Source organism: Euleptes europaea, chromosome 3, assembly GCF_029931775.1.
Source record: "Euleptes europaea isolate rEulEur1 chromosome 3, rEulEur1.hap1, whole genome shotgun sequence".
In the NCBI taxonomy this organism is placed as follows: domain Eukaryota; kingdom Metazoa; phylum Chordata; class Lepidosauria; order Squamata; family Sphaerodactylidae; genus Euleptes; species Euleptes europaea.
In genome coordinates, this window is record NC_079314.1 from 34813602 (window position 1) to 34831681 (window position 18080).

General features: G+C 50.4%; 1 protein-coding gene across 1 annotated transcript; it reads left to right on the forward strand.

Annotated features, from left to right (window-relative positions):
- The first annotated feature begins 374 nt into the window (after window positions 1-374).
- On the forward strand, window positions 375-14474 carry ZC3H12A (zinc finger CCCH-type containing 12A). The gene is made up of 5 exons (XM_056846035.1): window positions 375-877; window positions 10540-10679; window positions 11501-11735; window positions 13257-13363; window positions 13482-14474. Exons 1-5 carry the CDS (start codon window positions 375-377, stop codon window positions 14468-14470), a joined length of 1974 nt encoding a protein of 657 aa, XP_056702013.1. The 3' UTR covers window positions 14471-14474.
- The last annotated feature ends 3606 nt before the right edge of the window (window positions 14475-18080 follow it).

The window sequence follows — 18080 nt, forward strand, 5'->3', positions numbered from 1 at the left end:
CCTTTGGTATTAGTATAGAGGTGCCTGTTTCTCCCCCAACCTGCAGGGACTAGCTGGAGATCTCCTGCTACTACAGCTGATCTCCAGCCGATAGAGGTCAGTTCCCCTGGAGAAAAATGGCCATGTTGGCCATTGGACTCTATGGCATTGAAGTCCCTCCCCAAACCCTGCCCTCGTCAGGCTCTGCCCCAAAACCTCCCGCCGGTGACGAAGAGGGACCTGGTGACCCTAAAGGGAGCACCTCAGCTGTCGGGCAGTTTCGCTCCTGCCCGAGCCGTGCCGGGATCTGCCTTGCTCTGGCAGGCCCGGCGAGAGCTCAGCGCCCTTCTCTTTGGTTTGCAGGTGGCGGGGCTGACTGAGGCAGCTGGACGGCCATGGATCTGGACAGCATCCCCTCTGCCCGGGGCTTCCCTGGCTGGAGCGACCCTGCGCCCTCAATCCAGTGTCCGCAGAAGGAGCCCTGCGAGAGTGCGCCCTTGGAAAGCGGCTACCTCAGCCTGAGCGTGGCGCCCGGTACCCGGGGCAGGACTCCGGAGGAGCAGGGCGCGGACCCTGAGTCACACAGCTGGCCTGAGCAGGACCGCGCCGAGATGCAGATGAAAGTGGACTTCTTCCGCAAGCTGGGCTACTCCTCCGAAGAGATCCTGGTCGTCCTCCAGAAGCTGGGCTTGAGCGCGGACACCAACGCCGTCCTGGGGGAGCTGGTGAAGCACGGGGTGGCGGCGGGGGAGCGGGAGCCCGCCGACGCCTCGCAGGAGGCCCCAGAGCCACCCACAGCTCCGCTGCACAGGAGCCCCATGCCGGCCGTGCTTTTGGAGGGGAAGGAGGACCAGAACCTGCGGCCCATTGTCATAGATGGGAGCAACGTGGCCATGAGGTAGGACCCCTCCTGTCTCCCTTCCAGTGGCGGACTGGCCAGGGTGTCCGCTTGCCCCATGGCAAGTGGGCCCCTGATGAAGTGGGGCCCCTTAAACATTAGACAATATGTCAAAAATGTTAATTACCTTTTAGTAGCTTGAAAATAGAAGTTCCAATATTACTACTATATGCAACTAAAATTTACATTGTTTTAATATGCGTCATATAGGCTCGGATCTTTACTATTTTGACTGCAATGAAGCTTAGCTGGGAATCCCAGCCTGGGATTTATTTGTTTTATTTCTTATAAAAAATAAATGATAGCCTTATAGTTGTGGGTGGGCCCCTTTGTCTCCTGGCAACCAATATTTTTAGACCCAGTCCACCATTGCTCCCCTCCCCTGTGGGCATTAACTCTGGCCGCTTTGGTCCTAACCCTGGCATGGGGACTCTGGGAAAACTCTCTCTTGATAAGCTCAGCTTCCGTGGACTGCCTCTGTCTGGCACCTCTGGGGTTGGGGTCATTGGCTGTGTGCAGAAAGCAATAGACCATATCGGCAACACACAGTTCTAGTCTCCGGCTGCCCTACCCTGCGGAAGGGTGAGTTTTCTGCTTTGACTAAAGGGCACAATTTCCGTGTCGCCTTACTCTTTTATGTAAGGTAGCTTAGGAGACGTTTTGGCAAGTAATTTCCCTCTACGTGTCTTTAAAGGAGGTGGTTTCTGAATTTTGGTCATAAGGCTGCATGCGAGGGAGGGTTTGGGGATGTGGAATGGTGTAGTATAGCCTGATCTCGGAAGCTAAGTAGGGTTGGTACTTGGGTGAGAGACCGCCCAAGAAGAGTTGGCAGAGGAAGGCAATGGCAAACCACTTCTGCTTCTCACTTGCCTTGGAAATCCCGTGGGGGTCATCATAAGTCAACTGCAACTCGATGGCATTTTACGCAACACACACATGTGGGAGGGTTCAGACGAGCCGTTCTCTTGCAATGCGGTGCCAACTCCGTTTTTGCCATCACTTCCCATCAGCATCCATGTGGAAGAGAATTTCCTGGCTTGAAGGAGTGCAATATGTGGGAAGGAATCTGAGAGCCAGCAAGTATGGTATTAGTGGTTACAGTGCTTAGCTAGGTCTGGGAAGATAGTGGAAAGTGCTGCCAAGTCACAGCTGACCTATGACAACCCCACATAGGGTTTTCAAGGCAAGAGACATTCAGAGGTGGTTGGTCATTGCCTGCCTCTGCATAGCAACCTTCGACTTGCTTTGTGGTTTCCCATCCAAGTCCTAACTAGGGCCAACCCTGCTTCGTTTCCAAGATCTGACGAGATCGAGCTAGCCTGGGCCATTCAGGTCAGGACAGCAGTGGGGAGACCCAGGATCATATCCTTGCTCTGTCAAGCAGCAAACTTGCAGTGGAATCCTAAGCAGAGTTGTAGCTTTCAAAGTCCTTTGAGTTCAGTGAACTTGCAGGGATGTAACTCTGCTTAAGATTGCCCTATCGGTCACAAGATAGACTGACTCCAGCTTGCTTTGCAGGGCTGTGGGGAGAAATGGGCAAGTTCCCCCTGGGACGCTTTGGATGAGCATCTGCTTGGCATGCAGAAGGTCCCAGGTTCAATCCCTGACATCTCCAGTTAAAGAGACTAGGCAAGTAGGTGATGGGAAAGGCCTCTGCCTGAGACCCTGGAGAGCCGCTGCCAGTCTCAGTAGACAGTACTGACTTCGATGGACCAAGGGTTTGATTCAGTAGAAAGCAGCTTCATGTGTTCATGTGCGGAAAGGCAGGATAAATGTGTGAAGGCACTGTAGGGAAGACAGGCAGTGCAGTGCCCAGAGTGGGTGGGATTATTCTCTTCCCTTGGGGCCTATAGTTTGGCTTGCAGACTCTAACCTGGCTTCCTGAAGTAGGCCTCTGAGTTGGGAATCCTGAGGGTATTGCTCCAACTGGCTTGATTTCTCTTTTCTCTCTCTAAATCTGCAAAATGCACAACACAAGTCCTTTTTATCCGTGAGAGCCTCAAATGAATACAACAGAATTGTGCTTCCCACTGTGCCATATGCTGCCTGGAATAAAAGCATTTTTTTTTACTTTTTGTAAGCTGCCAAAGAACTGGAATGACTGATGTTTGGATTCCTGCACTGAACAGGAGTTCTGTTTTAAAAAAAAAAACAAAAAACTGGTGAATTTTATTCCCATAATTCCCCCCATACACACTCTGACTTGGATGGCCGAGGCTAGCCCGGTCTCATCAGATCTAAGCTAAGGAGGGTTAGTCCTGGTTAGAACTTAAATGGGAAACAAGCAAGGAACTCCAGGGTTGCGACACAGGCAGGCAATGGCAAACCCACTTCTGTTTGTTTCTTGCTTTGAAAAGCCTATGGGGCCACCATAAGTGGGTTGCAACTTAATGATACTTTATGCACAAAATGCCCCCCCACACACAAACACACTACTGTGGTCATATTAAATGGAAGTTCCAGCCTAGAAAGGTATGTAGGAAGTAATTCATAGCTATGACAGGAGCACAGCACTGGTCAGAAATGGCTCTTACCGTTATACTGCGTCTTCTGATGTTTAGCTGAAGTTGCTGCCCTCTTCCGGGGACAGCCATACAGATATTCAAAGGGTGCAATCATTTCTCCTCTTGGTCTCTTCTTTTTTGACAATTTCTTGTTATGCTCATTTCCCAGACCCTCTTTATTGCCATTCTCTGATCCCATTCCAGTTTCTTAAAAATGCAGCACCCGGTAGCGGGTTAGTGTGGAGGAGAGTGGCATGAACACGTGTGTGCACACGCGGTGGTGCTTCTGAATGGGAAGAGGGGCCCAGAAGGAAACCTCAGTTGGGAGCTCTTGGCAGCCTTGATGGAGCTTAGGTGTAAGCCAGGCAGGAGGAAGTTCTAACCTTATTTTGTGACGAAGCCATGCTTCCTCAAAAAAGCTCTAACCTTATTTTGTGACGAAGTCATGCTTCCTCGAAAATATTGCTACCCCGAGCAAAGGGCTAACCCCCTGAAGTGGCTGAAAGAGCTGCAACCAGGGTTTAATTTTCTGCCAGTGCTTGGGTATGGCTCAGGGTTCACCCTAGAATACAAGAATATCTCAGAGTTTACTTCCTTCAGTGAGAACCCACAATTCACCTCTCACATGTCTGGGATTAGAGGGGCGGGGCTTACAGGCTGTGATTTTGAGATAGACGTGAGCAGTGGCATCTTTCCCTTCATAGGCTAAGCCCTGATAAAGCTCCCCGTGTGCCTTGTCTTCTCAGGTTCCACCTGCCAGCATGGTATAGTGGTTAAGCACAGTGGTTTGGAGCAGTGGACTCCAAATCTGGAGAACCAGGTTTGATTCATAATCATAATAAACCTTTAATGGCATATAAATTGTTACACCAGGTTTGATTCCCCACTCCTCCACATGAGCGGTGGAGACTAATCTGGTGAACTGGATTTGTTTCCCCACTCCTACACACGAAGTCAGCTGGGTGACCTTGGGCAAGTCACAGCTCTCTTAGAGCTCTCTCAGCCCCACCTACCTCACAGGGAGTCTGTTGTGGGGAGGGGAAGAGAAGGTGATTGTAAACCGGTTTGATTCTCCCTTAAGTGGTAGAGAAAGTTGGCATATAAAAACCAGCTCTTCTTCTTTTACCCTCACAAGAATCAGCGCCATTGTTTCATAAATGAATTTGGTGGTTCCTAGGTTGCTAAATGCTCTGTCTGATTCCGTGCACAGACGGTTCCCTGAACAGATGTTCAGAAACTGCACAAAGTAGAGTTTGGTGCCAGCCTTTAGAACAAAATTCCTACCTCAAAGTTCTGTGATGCTGGGGGAGAGAAGGCTGCACCCTTCTCTTCCCCCACCCCCATCTGGAACAAGAGTTAGATTCTGCAACAGAGAAGTCTGTAGCATGCGGAGGGGGTGGCAGTGTTCTCTGCTGCCTGATGTTGATACGATTTGGGGCCTCTTTTAGAAGTTTCTAATGCAGCTTTAGGGCTGGCAGCACCCCTTCTTTCTGGGATCATGATTTGAGCTCATGGGTCACTCCAGCCATTAGAGCAGTAACTGTTGGTAGGATCACAAGTGCTGCACTTGCTGGGGATTAGCTTGAACTTGGGGGAGGGGGAATCTGATGGGGGGGCTGAGCAGCAGCTACCTTGGACAGAAGTGGACAAGTGAAGCCAAACACACACACCCCAAAAAACGAGGTGCTGTTCAACTTCTTCCTCTGGAACTGGCTTGGCTATCAACTGTTTCCCCCTTTTTCCTGACCCCCCCCCCCCAGGTGTTCGTTGCCCCAGTAAGTCTGTAGCTCTGGCCGATCCTTCCAGGATTCCCCCTCGCTCAAACAATTTGCATCCGGAACCGAGCTGGCTGTTTTCTGAGCAGCCTCCCTCCCCTTCTTCGCTCCTTCTGCTCAGGAGGGGAATTTTTACTGGGCAACTTCCTGCAATGAGTGTAGTGAGAAAAGAGACCTTATGGATTCCCCTGGGATTAATCTTCAGCAACAGCATGCAAATCATGGTGGGTGTGTCGCGGGGAAAGAATCGGTCTCCACTTCCTTCTAAGGGAATTTTTCACAGTTGTTGCCACATCAGATGAGCCTGTTCACCTCCTGTCTTGTGGCTCCATGGGGCTTGTGGAAAGCAGAGTATGCAAATCTTCTGCGTGTGAGAAAGAGACAGAGTGTGCTTGGCAGAGAGAGAAACCCATACTTGTGTCTGGATAAAATGTGTGTGTGTTTGTGTGTGTTGTTCAGTAGTGGCTTCCCCTCTTTCAGGAAGTTCTGCTTACGCGCAGTTTGGGGAGGCTGGTGGGGCACAGGAAATCCATTGTCTTTTCAAACCAGAGAAGAAAACTCGGCCAAGCTGTGTTTCCGGAAAACTCATTCAGTTCTCTTGACGCTAGTTAAGTGCTTGCTTGGCAATTGCAGCCCATCTGGCTCTGAGAAACCCCTTTCCAAGCCCTACCGGGTCCAACTCCTCTGTGTTTGCATCGAAGGCTTACCCTGCAGCATATCTCTTGGCAGCATTCATTTTTCTTTATCGGTCGGTCATTTTTGGCATCATACAGTTTGGTCTAGCAGCTGCACTTTCCCTAAGGGCTTTGCACATGTTAACTAAGCTGCCTGTGCCTCTGTAAAGCATGCTGGTGTCGTTACAAACCACAATTCACAGGGGGTGATATGGGGGACTGTGGTTTGTTTTATTTATTTGTGGGCCAGTAGGGCTGCGAACGACTTCTGGTATTGTTACAGACAGGAGGGGGTGGTGTGCCTCTGGTCTGTGAATTAAGTGAGTACGACTGGTAGGGGTTTTCTCTAGCAAGCTCTAGGCCTGACCTACAAACAAGTCTCAGCTCAAACCTAGCTCAATCCTGCAAGGTTAAAGGAGGTTAAAGAGAACGCTTCATCTACTTTATTGCTTCATGAGCAAGATTCCTAGCAGCACCTTAAAGACTAACAAAATTTCTGGCAGGATATGAGCTGTCATGAGCCACAGCTCACTTCTTCAGAAAGCTCTTGCCCTGCCAGAAATTTTGTTACTCTTTAAGGTGCTACCGGGACTCTTGCTCTTTTCTACTGCTATTGACTGACTAACACCACTACCCATCGTGATTTATGGCTTCACGTTGGAGTGCTTTTGAGGCACAGAAGCAGATGGTCTATCAAAACAAAAAGTTTGCAACCCTGCCAGTGAGTTCAAGGCCGGGCTGAGGCTTGACTTCCTGCCTGTGGACCAGCCCTTGCCTACTGCCTCGCCTTTGGAGGAAACAGCCTTGCTTTTGGGGTGGAACAAGAGGGACTTGTTCCTATATAAGTAGAGAAGGGTATGTCTGTTTCCATTCCTGCCATAAGCCCTCCCTCCTGTAGCACAGTGAGCAAAGGGCTTGGATGCATTTCCCCACTGCTGTCAAGGCCAAGGACACAAGGCTGAGAAAGCTCTGAGTGGGGAGTGATGAAGCACCCCACTACTGGGAGTGCATGCGTTTGCCCCTGCATGGCTTATTCAGCGCTGCTGGACACGCCCCTCTTTTGTGGGAGTTGTACAGTGGAAGCGTGGAGCCTTCACATAAATAAAATACCCAAGTTCACAAAATGGGGAAGGGACAGTTGGGCTGATCTGATCCCTGCCCAGCAGAACACTGCTTTAATGGCACTAAAAACAAATCCAGTCCAGATGTTTCAAGAGACAAAGATGCATTGCCGTTGGATTCTCCCGAGGGTCCTCTGCCGGCTTTTTTTCTAAAATAAACCTGAAAAGGGGCTGGGGTTCAGACTGAAGCGGCTTGAGAATAGTTGTGGGAAACTGTTGGGGGTGAGGTGGCAGGCAGTCTGCACATGCTCAGACTCTCCTATGGTTCCACATGGTTAGGGGTGAGCTCCGTCTTGCATTAAACTTCTCTGCAGGGAATTCAATCCACCGCAGGGGCACGCACTGCAATGGAGCAAGAGTCAAACCTTGTCCTTTTGCAGCAGGCAAACACGGCTACCCTCCTGAAACTGGCTGCGATTGTAAATCTGTAAATGGACTTAAGGAAGGGATGGGTTGTGGCATGCATTTGGCGGTAGTTCCTAGTTGCCCCAGAGAAGGGGAAGAGCAAGAATGGATCTTCCAGCCAGGGTCACAGCCCTTTCCTGGAGCTTCTGAGCCGAGGGAGGAAGGCCTGTCACTTCCTCCCAGCGTTCTGCAGCTGAGGCGAGCAGGTAAAAGTGGGTGGCAGGCATTCTGACACACGGCCGTCTACAACAAGCTAGACTGCTGTTGTGCTTTCAAAGTACAGCTGGGCGTGCAGGTTCCTGCCAGGGGTGGGGGAGGGAAGGCAGGGTTAATTTTGATCTGGGGTTCCCCAGGGATTGTGTGTCCCGTAACAGGTTCTAATGCAACAATTGCTCCCGGCTGTGCTCAGTCAGGCCTGCATAGCTGAACAAGCAGCGCCTCTCTGGGATTAGGTATCAGACCAGCAGGTCACAAGCGGTTGTTTCTGAGCGAGCTGCAGTCTAACGCTACAAGACACACAGAGAAATCACCTGCTTTTTCAAGGGTCTCTCTGAACTGGGGCTGGTTGGGGCAATATTTGGGGCTGGGCCTTTGGAGACACTTAAATTCCCCGGTGGGGTGACCTGTGAGGGCACTTGCTGTTTGCCCATCTGTCTTCCCAGGGGTCCATAGTACAGGTCTCTGTTAATCCTGGCTAACCAGGGATTTGAAGCTAGGGCAGTGGAGAATTTTGCTTCCAGAGAGCCTATGGGCTTGTCTTTTGTTTCAGAGGGCAAGTTTCTAGAAGTCACGACTGAACTGGCAGTCTTCAAGCAGCAGCTGGACAAACACTTGGCAGGGAGGCTTAGGCGGCTCCTGCACTGAACAGGGGGTTGGACTAGATGGCCTTTATGGCCCCTTCCATCTTCTATGAACTGAAAAGCTCTGGAAAAGGCCATGGTGTCTACTGATCAACAAGAGGCTTTCTTAATGGAACATTCACTCTACCCGCATACACATATTTTACTTTGAGGAGAGTGAATTAAAATAAGGCACATTCCGAACTGCTATTCTGTCTCTCTCCTCAAAGCCTTTTAGAATGAGGATGATTCCAGAACCAAGTTGTTGTTTTTTCTTTATGAAAACTCCCCCATAGGGTTTTCAAGGCAAGAGATGAGCAGAGGTGGTTTGCTGCTGCCTGCCTTCGCATAGCAATTCTGGACTTCCTTGGTGGTCTCCCATCCAAGTGCTAACCAGGGGAGATCCTGCTTAGCTTCCAAGCTTCGACAAGATCGGGCTAGCCTGGACCATCCAGGTCAGGGCACACAGCGGTGGTTTGCCATTTCCTGCTCTTGCATAAAAACCCTGGACTTCCTTGGTGATGGGCTCCTATCCAAGTACTAACCAGGGCCCACCCTGCTTGGCACTTGTGAGATCTGATGAGTTCAGGCTAGCCTGGGCTGTCCAGGTCAGGGCCAGATCTACTGCCACATTTCTGTCAGAAGAAATGAGCAGATTGAATCTATGTTAAGATATATGTGTGTGTGTTTTTTCTTAATTGTGCATGAAGAAAGAAGTGAAGAACGAGAAAAATCTCTGGAGCCTAATTTGAGTGACAGAGGGCTCTTTCCTCCTCTGGAATCAGCCCCTCCCTTCTGTTGACAGTTATTGAAACTAACTGACGCTGCCAACTGCCACTGACCACTGCCTGTCTCTGTCTGCCTCACGCTCTCTCTCAAGATGTTACACTGTTTTAGTTAAGATGAGGCAAAAGTGACAGAAACCTCTTAAAGAAAATGTTCGTTTCGAAAGACTTTATGAACATTTATTAAAACAGTTTTTCTTAAACATTTGATACGTGTGCTATTCAGAATTCCTCCACATTCATAGAATTGGCTGTTTAAGGACTCTGCTGTTAAAGAGGTGGAATATGCTGCATCTAGTCAGTGCTGGGATATTACCCCACAAGAAGGAATTGGATTAATTTCCTTTCCCCCCCCTCCGAAAAACAACAACAACAAGAAGTCTTCCAATTTGCCTGTCCCGACATGAGCCATTACAGCTCAATGAGCCTCTGCAGCATGGGTGGCAGTGCCACTTTGCCATTGTTGCACGTTGTCGTTGCAGGAACAGGAAATGGACTTCACCCTCTGATGAAATTGCAAGGGGAATTTAGTTATTTGACTTTTATGCTGCCCTTCCCCGACCAAATCAGGCTCAGAGCGGCTTGCAGCACAGGATAATTACCCAAATTTGCTGGCACAGGATAATTACCCAAATGAGCTTCTGACCCAGCTTCCTTAAAAAAAAAAAATCTTAGAAAGGGGGAAGTTTTTCTTTACACATCGCGTAGTAAAATTGTGGAACTCTCTGCCCCAGGATGTGGTGATAGCTGCCAATTTGGAAGGCTTTAAGAGGGGAGTGGACAGGTTCATGTAAGATAGCTATTCATGGCTGCTAGTCAAAATGAATACTAGTCATGATGCATACCTGCTCTTTCCAGTATCAGAGGAGCATGCCTATAATATTAGGTGCTTCGGAATACAGGCAGGATAATACTGCTGCAATCGTCTCGTCTGTGGGCTTCCTAGAGGCACCTGGTTGGTCACTGTGTGAACAGACTGCTAGACTTGATGGACCTTGGTCTGTTCCACCATGGCCTTTCATATGTTCTTAAATTCTGCTCCCTAGTCCAAGATTTTTTTTGCTGGACAGGGAGGAGTGTATTAGTTGCCATCACTCGGAAGGGGGGCAAGAATAGAATCTCTCTGGAGCTCCCACAAAGAGGTTGGATGCGCTGCCCTGCCCTGGGGTCCCACAGCAGATCAGTCAGTACACTGGCTCTCATCCACAAGGAGGAGGAAGCAGGCTGGGAAGAGATCTTACAAAAGCACCAGAGACAAGATGAACTGCATGCTCTTTGTAATTCCCGGAGGGTGTGTGTTTGTAAATGTGTGGAGAGGCTAGGAGTGGACAGCCAAAGAGGTCGAGTTGAACCCCCATTTGCCAATTTGACAAAATAATCGAGATCTTTGGAAGTAGCTCGTTGGTGGCTGAGTGTGGTGCTTTCCAGGTGGACCTCCTTTGGAGAGCAGCGCATTACCCACATGGCATGAAGTTTCCCGTTGCGGGTCTGTTGTCCGTGATAAGTTGCCCATGTCAGAACTAGGGCACTGAGTCTGTGAACTCTTCCTCCCTTCGCAGCCATGGGGATAAAGACATCTTCTCTTGCCGAGGCATTCTGCTGGCTGTGAACTGGTTTCTTGACCGAGGACACACGGATATCACCGTCTTCGTGCCGTCCTGGAGAAAGGAGCAGTCGAGGCCAGACGTCCCCATCACAGGTAAAAAAAAAATCTGGCCTTCTGCTTTTCATGGGGTTTGGCAATCCAGTTGATTCAGTGAGTGGATTTAGATGATTGAGATGGGTGTGGCCCGTCTGTTTTGATTTTACTTCAGGGCGACGATTAAACTGTGAAGTATTACTGCCATCTGGTGAGTTGGCAAGCAGATTTTCCCACCCTTCATTGGTGCATTTGCCAAATGCCTCCTCCGCTCATGGTCACGGTGACCTCCAATATCTCACTTGATGGTAGAGGGATTTGGAAGATACTGGGTGAAGGAGAACTGCCAGATGTTGTGCCACAGCTGCAAAGCTCCCTCCCTCTGGAAGCTAGCCAAAGTTTAACCCTGTACCCTTTTCAGAAGGGATGTTAGCCCCCCCCCCTTCATAGGGCAGGTTATACTGGTAGGAATCGCTAAAGACTTGTTTCAATCAAGATGGCGAATTCGTGTTTTTAATGGGTGTATCATCTGGTTTTGTTTTGTTTTCCTTGTCCTCTGCTTCAACTCAGACAAACGGGAAGAGTTGGCAGTGTAGATAAAGGAAAAGAAAGCTGAAGAAACATAATTCCGCACCCAAGTTCTCAAGAGAGAATGTTGAGGGAGAGAAGGTTGACAGTGCAGTGGGTGTGAAAGGAAGCATCATTCGGGAGTTATTGACAGTTGCCTTCAGCTGGCTCAGGTTATGCTGCTCGCTTTCCTGTCCCCGTGGTTCTGGCGACTGGTTTTTCTCCAAGGCGCCCAGTGGCTTTGTTTGCTGTGTCAATATCCGACTCTTAAAGGGGCCTCTGGCAGTGGATGACTCCGGTGCTTCCTGTTGCAGATCAGCATATCCTGCACGACCTTGAGAAGAAGAAGATCCTTGTCTTCACGCCTTCGCGGCGGGTGGGGGGCAAGCGGGTGGTCTGCTACGACGACCGCTTCATTGTGAAGCTGGCCTACGAGTCGGACGGTGTCATCGTGTCCAACGACACCTACCGAGACCTGCAGTTGGAGCGCCCGGAGTGGAAGAAGTTCATCGAAGAGCGCTTGCTGATGTACTCCTTCGTCAGTGACAAGTAGGTCTGTGGGCACTTGAAGGCAGAGGGACGTGGGAGGGGAAGAGAAGAAAGCATCCCCAAAAAATCTCTTTACATTTAATTGGGGCAAAGGGGGGAGATTTTCAAGCTTGGTGGTGCATAGGCAGTTCCTGTTAGCCTTACAAAGTGGGCTGGTGGGAGAGGGGGTGAGCCAGAGAGGCGTCCAGGTTGCTTGGTGCTCAGTACTCTGCATCCTTGTGTATCTTGGTTGATACACACGCATGCAACCCCTGCTTCTGCCACTGCCAGTAAAGTTGCCAGGCAGTGTCTAGCAACTGGAGGAGGGTTGGGAGGGCACAATATCATGGGATAATTTTTCTTTTTAAGTACAACCTTGTGTACTTACCAGAAGTGACAATGGGTATCTCTAGGAATTTGGTCCTACTTTGGTCATTGTACAACTTCACATCAACTGTGTATGAGTTTCATGTATTTATTGATTGTGAATCACTCACCTATGATATAGGCCTTATGTTTTTAACTTTACTGTGCACCATATTAAAATTTATATTTGTAATTTTAGTTTTTTTTTGCTCAACCTTTTCGGTTTGGATAGCTCTAGGAATTGCCAGAGACAATAGAGTTTCTGATCCCTAGAGCTACCCTTTGTCACTTCCAGTAAGTTCACAAAGCTGCATTTTTTAAAAACATCTCCGCTGCCCTGAGCAATGGCGGGCAATGAGATCTGGGGGTGTGGGCTTCTCCATCCCCATCAGGTGCTTGACAAATCTAACTGCTGGGCTGCTCCAGCCCTTACTGATCCGCCTGTGCAATTCAAAAGGCAAGCACAGCAAGAGCAGAGAGGTGAGGTTGCAGAGCTGATGGTTCCAGGCTGCTCGGATGAGCCAAGGGAAGGCAGAGCCCCCTCCCCACATCACTAGCTGGCTTGAAATTTCTAACCCTCATCTATGGCTACTGCTGTGACCCTGACTATCAGCGGTGGTATCTCTAAGTTTTCCTGACCTGGATAGCTCCAGGCTAGCCTGCTCTCATCAGAACTCAAAAGCTAAGCAGGGTGTGCCCTGGTAAGCATTTGGATGGGAGACCTCCAAAGAATACCAGGGCCATGACGTGGAGACAGGCAATGGCAAACTACCTCCAAACACCACGTGTCTTGAAAACCCCACCAGGGGTCGCCATAAGTCATCTGTGACTGAACAGCACACACAAAAAAATCTGTAGGTTTGGTGGTACACATTGGGGTAAAGAGTCAAGGGGAGGGGTCATGGCTCAGTGGTAGAGCGTCTGCTTGGCCTGCAGAAGGTCCCAGGTTCAATCCCCAGCATCTCCTGTAAAACGGACTAGGCAAGTAGGTGATGCGAAAGACCTCTGCCTGAGACCCTGGAGAGCCGCTACCGGTCTGAGTAGACAATACTGACTTTGATGGACCCAGGGCCTGATTCAGTATAAGGCAGCTTCATGTGTTCAAAGAGCTAACAAGGTGGGATTTGTGGCCGGTGGCAACTACTACCTCACGGGGATCTTACCATCTTGCTTTAGGTTCATGCCTCCTGATGACCCGCTAGGGCGACACGGTCCCAGCCTGGACAACTTCCTGAGGAAGAAGCCGGTGCTGCCCGAACTCCGAAAGCAGCAGTGTCCCTATGGTAAGGCCAAGTGGCTTCCGGTAGCCTTTGTGGGGGAGGGAGACTGTTCAGGCCACATCTGTCCCTTGGGGGTGGCCAGAGGGCTCCCGTCCCACGTTCTGTCCTTTTCCCCTTGCAGGCAAAAAATGTACGTACGGGATCAAGTGCCGATTCTACCACCCTGAGCGCCTCAACCACCTGCAGCGCTCCGTCGCCGACGAGCTGCGGGCCAATGCGCGGCTGTCTCCCACCAGGAGTGCTGCTGCTGCCAAGGAAGAAGGGCTGGGCCGGCGCCCTGTCCAGGCTGAAATCTTGGGCTCTGTGCCCCTCGAGGGTGACAAGATCGCCTTGCTGAAAGCTGCGGAGAAGAACTTGGTCTCTAAAGCAAAGCACGGGGACGTACCACCCCACTTGCCCAAAGGCAGTACCAGCACAGGGGGAACCCCTGTTGGCAGCAGCTACCGGCCTCCGGAGTGGTACCAGCCACCCCCGCTCTCCCCCCACATGGACTCCCTGTCCTATGTGTCTCAGGACCGCCTTGACTCTGGCATCGGCTCCTTGGAGAACCAGCTGTCTGAGATGTGGCCCAGCCCTTTGGCAGGCCACGGCAAGCATTCTCACCCGGAGCACCTGGGGATGGCCGCCCACAGGGGGCAGAGCCCCGCCTACCACCTACCTCCTGGCCCCGAGTCCAGTAGCTACAGCCACTACCAGCCCCATGGCTATCCCAAGGCCATCTCGGCACCGGCCTCCAATGCCAGCTTCTTGCAGTATAGTACAGATCTGTCGCACACCAGAGCGGCTCACTCCTTTTCCAGTTACGGCGTGCCTCATGACTCCGGTGCGTCTCTCAGCCATGGGCGGAAGTATTGGTCTGAGCCTTACCAGCCTCCCCCTGCAGCGCCCCGGGATCTGCCCAGAGCCCCCCAGCTGGCCTACAGCGACTCCTGCCAGTGGGCGTCGCCCGACCGCTTTGCCGAAGAGCGTGCCAACGTGCACGTGAAGCTGTGTGGGATCTTCCATCCTCACCTGGTGGATGCTGTCATGAGCCGCTTCCCGCAGATGCTGGACCCGCAGCAGCTGGCTGCCGAGATCCTCACATACAAGTCCCAGAACCCCAGGGTGTGAAGCTCTGGAGAGGCAGCAGGTCCTGAGGAGGGGCGTCTCCTAAGGGATGCCCTGGGGAAGATGATTCCTGCCGCACCAGAGGCCTTGGCAAACAAATTGCCTCTGGCTACGGGTAACTGCCCCGTTCTGCTCTGGCGTGCATTGATGAGCAGCCTGGGCCATCGCCAAGGGAGTTCCCAGTCTGTCTGTGGGTCAGGAAGAATGGGACGGGCACTGCCCTGGTGAATGTCTCCTAAGGGACGGGGTTGCCAGTTGTCGGTTTTCTTGGGACTTTCTCGGATGCCCCTTCTCTGCATCAGCCTGCTGCAGTTACTGAGACGTGGTCGTTTGTGAAAGATCAGCTATGAACCGGCCCCACTCTTGCAACAGAGGGAAAGGGTTGAACTGGGGCGTGGGGGTCTGACCTTTTTTTAAAATGGTGGCTTTCTTAGGAAGTCAATGGGTGAAAACGCATGGTCGCTTTAGCCTCCTTTATTCCCTGTTTCAGCCAGGATCGAACGCACGTTCGGCGAAAACGCATGCGTTCAATCCTGGCTGAATCCTGACTGAAACAGAATAAAGGAGGCTAAAGCAACCATGCATTTTCACCCATTGACAACGGCAATGTTTGGCTGGATCTGGTGTGGCCTTTCTGCTTGCCACGCACCAGACACGTCGGGGTGGGCATTCAAGGTTTGGATCTGGGCTTCCTCTTTGTTTTCCAGTTCAAGCTTCTAGTGCTCATGGCTGTGGAGAAGAGTTTGGAAGGGAATAGATGGTTTCTCTGCAAAATAGCAGGAGGCACAAAGGAGGCTTTGGAGAGGTCGCTGGTTCCTTGCTTCTGGCTCTCAAGCCAGTTCCCCCTTGCTGAAGTCTGCCAGGCAACATGCCTTTGGGTAAACCACAGAATTTGAATCTAGCGCACACCATTCCTCATTCCAAGAATCTCAGCTTCCCCTTCGAGTAAAAAAGCATCCGCTTCTAGCCCTGTAACTACAGCATAACGGTTGCTCGAAAGTGCCTTGTGAGACCTCCTCACATGCTCCCAAGAGTGCGCACACTCAGGGTTGTGGGGCTTTAATACTGTGCATAGCTTCTTTTCTCTCCTTGTCACTAAAAATAATAATAATTGTGTGCCGTCAAGTTGCAGCCGACTCAGGACAACCCCATGAAGTTCCTTCCCAGGGGTTTTCAAGGCAAGGGGTGAGCAGAGGTGATTTGTCGTTGCCTGCCTCTGCCCAGCAACTCCTGTCTTCCTTGGTGGTCTCCCATCCGAGTACTAACCAGGGCTTGCCCTGCTTAGCTTCCAAGCTCTGATGGGATCAGGCTATTCAGGCCATTCTTCCCCATAACTTGCATCAGTAAACATTTTATACAAAGCAAGACTCCCGTTTCTAGCATCTGTTCCAGTTGTGCAGAATGTCAATAGCCAGAGTGTCATCCATTGCCTTCTTTGGACGCTGTTCCTTGGAAGGCTCCTCTCTCTTCCTTATAGGAAAGCTTCTTCTGAAAAACTTGCTTTTAAGAGCCTCTTGGCTTCCAGCATGGCTGGAGAGAAGTGGGAAGTGCTGCATCTGTGGCTGCAAAACCCTTTGGAAGGCACGCTCTGCAGCACTTTAGCAATTCTGTAGTTAGCAAAGCACAATGGTGGGGCTTTGGAAGAGTATCACAGGGATAAAAATGTTTTTGCTGAGACTAGTTCCAAGAGCAGGAAGCTGGGATGGCCGCACAAGGGCTGTCTGCCCCCAAGAAAGTCCTTGCTTCTCCTGCCTCCTTTAAACCCACTCCACCTAGTTAGGGGAGAAGCTGGGTTTAGTTTATACTCCTCCTGTTGACTTGGTCTTGATGACCAGTAAGTCCTCTACTACTAACAGTGGACTAAGGGAACCTCCCCGTTCAGAGGCTGTAGACTTCTGAATCCTAGTGCCAGGAATCAGCATCAGGTATAGGCCTCTGCCCCCTATGCCCTGTTGACCCTCCAGAGTAACTGGTTGGCCACTGTGTGAGAGGGGATGCTGGACTAGATGGGCCACTGGTCTGATCCAGCAGGCCTCTCCTTATATTCTTATTAACAGTTAGAGATTTTTTTTGTAATGACTTTTTAGCAATTGATTCTGGTTCCTGCCCTTTTTACAAGTGTCCGGAGTCACTTGCAGGCCAGGAGCAGTTGACCTGTTGATGCACATTGTATCCTTCTGTATACGTTACGTATTCTCTTAAACAGTCCGTCTTGTGGTTGAAGCTGAAACTGTCCCGGGCGGCGCAGAGGGGAGGGAAGAGCAGGGCGCACTCTTGCTCCGAGCTAGTGTGTGGGATGCTGCCCCTTCCCTCCGCTGTGCGCCGCAGGGTCAGATCAGCCACGCTAGCACTGTGTGCTGCAGGAATCACTCGGACGCAGAGACCCTGTATGTCTGGTTAAGTATGATAACACCACAGAACTGTGATGTTTCATGGTAGTAAGCAAAATGCTTCTTAAATTGTAACCTTATAACTTTGCACCTTTTTTGTAAATTACAGAAGAGATTGTTTTTACTGGTATTGTATTATATACAAAAGCTGCCTCGGCTGTTGCTGGTTTTCTTTTATTCTGTTCTGGACTTGACCATCCCTAGTCGAACTCACACCAGTTCAGAGCTGCCGTCCAGCAACTGGAGGCTGAATTAAATAATAATTTTAAAAAACTAGGACAATTAACACATCTTGAAGCTTGCTGTATCATTTTTTAAAAGATATATTTTAAAAACAAAACAGACTTCTGACTCTCTCTTTAAAGCAATGATGATTGTGTTGCACAAATATAAAAAATTGCTGGTTCCTCATATTGTGTCTAGGCCTTTTGTTCTGCAGCAGAATCCCCTGAAAGGGTTGCGGAGATGATTCCCCTTCCTCTTCCCCAAGCAGAAGGGAGGCAGGCTGTTCTCGCTGCCCTCCCTGCTTGGACTCTGAATAGGAAGCGGACTCTCCTAGCAGATGGAGAAAATGTTTGGGAGAATCTGCGAGCATAGAGACCTGTGAGGACGTCTTGGCCAAACAGCTGTTTGTACTGCCACAGAGCTGTCCAAATGATATTTTTATTCCCAGCCATAGGCTCTCAAATTTGAAATGGCCACAAGCCACTCTAAGATGGAGGTTTCAAGCAGTTGCTTGGCTGGCTGGTCCCCTGCCCTCTGTGTGCAAAGGAAGTGCTAGGACCCTGGCTCCTGCCTGTTTCATCAGCCCTAAACAGTCTGGGACTACTGTATCTTCGGGACCATCTTTCCCTTTATACCCATCAGAGAGCGTTAAGGTCAACAGGAAATAATCAGTTACTGATCCCTGGCCCTAAGAATGTCTGTCCTCAGCCAGAGCCAGGGCATTTTTGGCCCTGGTTCCAGCCTGGTGGAACTCTGTCAAATGAGACTCGTGCCCTGCAGAACTTGGCCCAGTTCCACAGGACCTGCAAGAAAGATGTTATGGTTGAAGACAGCAACCTGATGGTCTGATTCGGTTCTATGTGTCCCATGTGAATCATGTACATGCAGAAGACAGCTCTGGTGTTGGTCTCCCGGGGCCATCAAGGTGTCTGAGGCACCAAAGCTTTTCCATGTCACAGAATTCCTTAGGTTGCTAATGCAGAGAAAAATGAGAATGG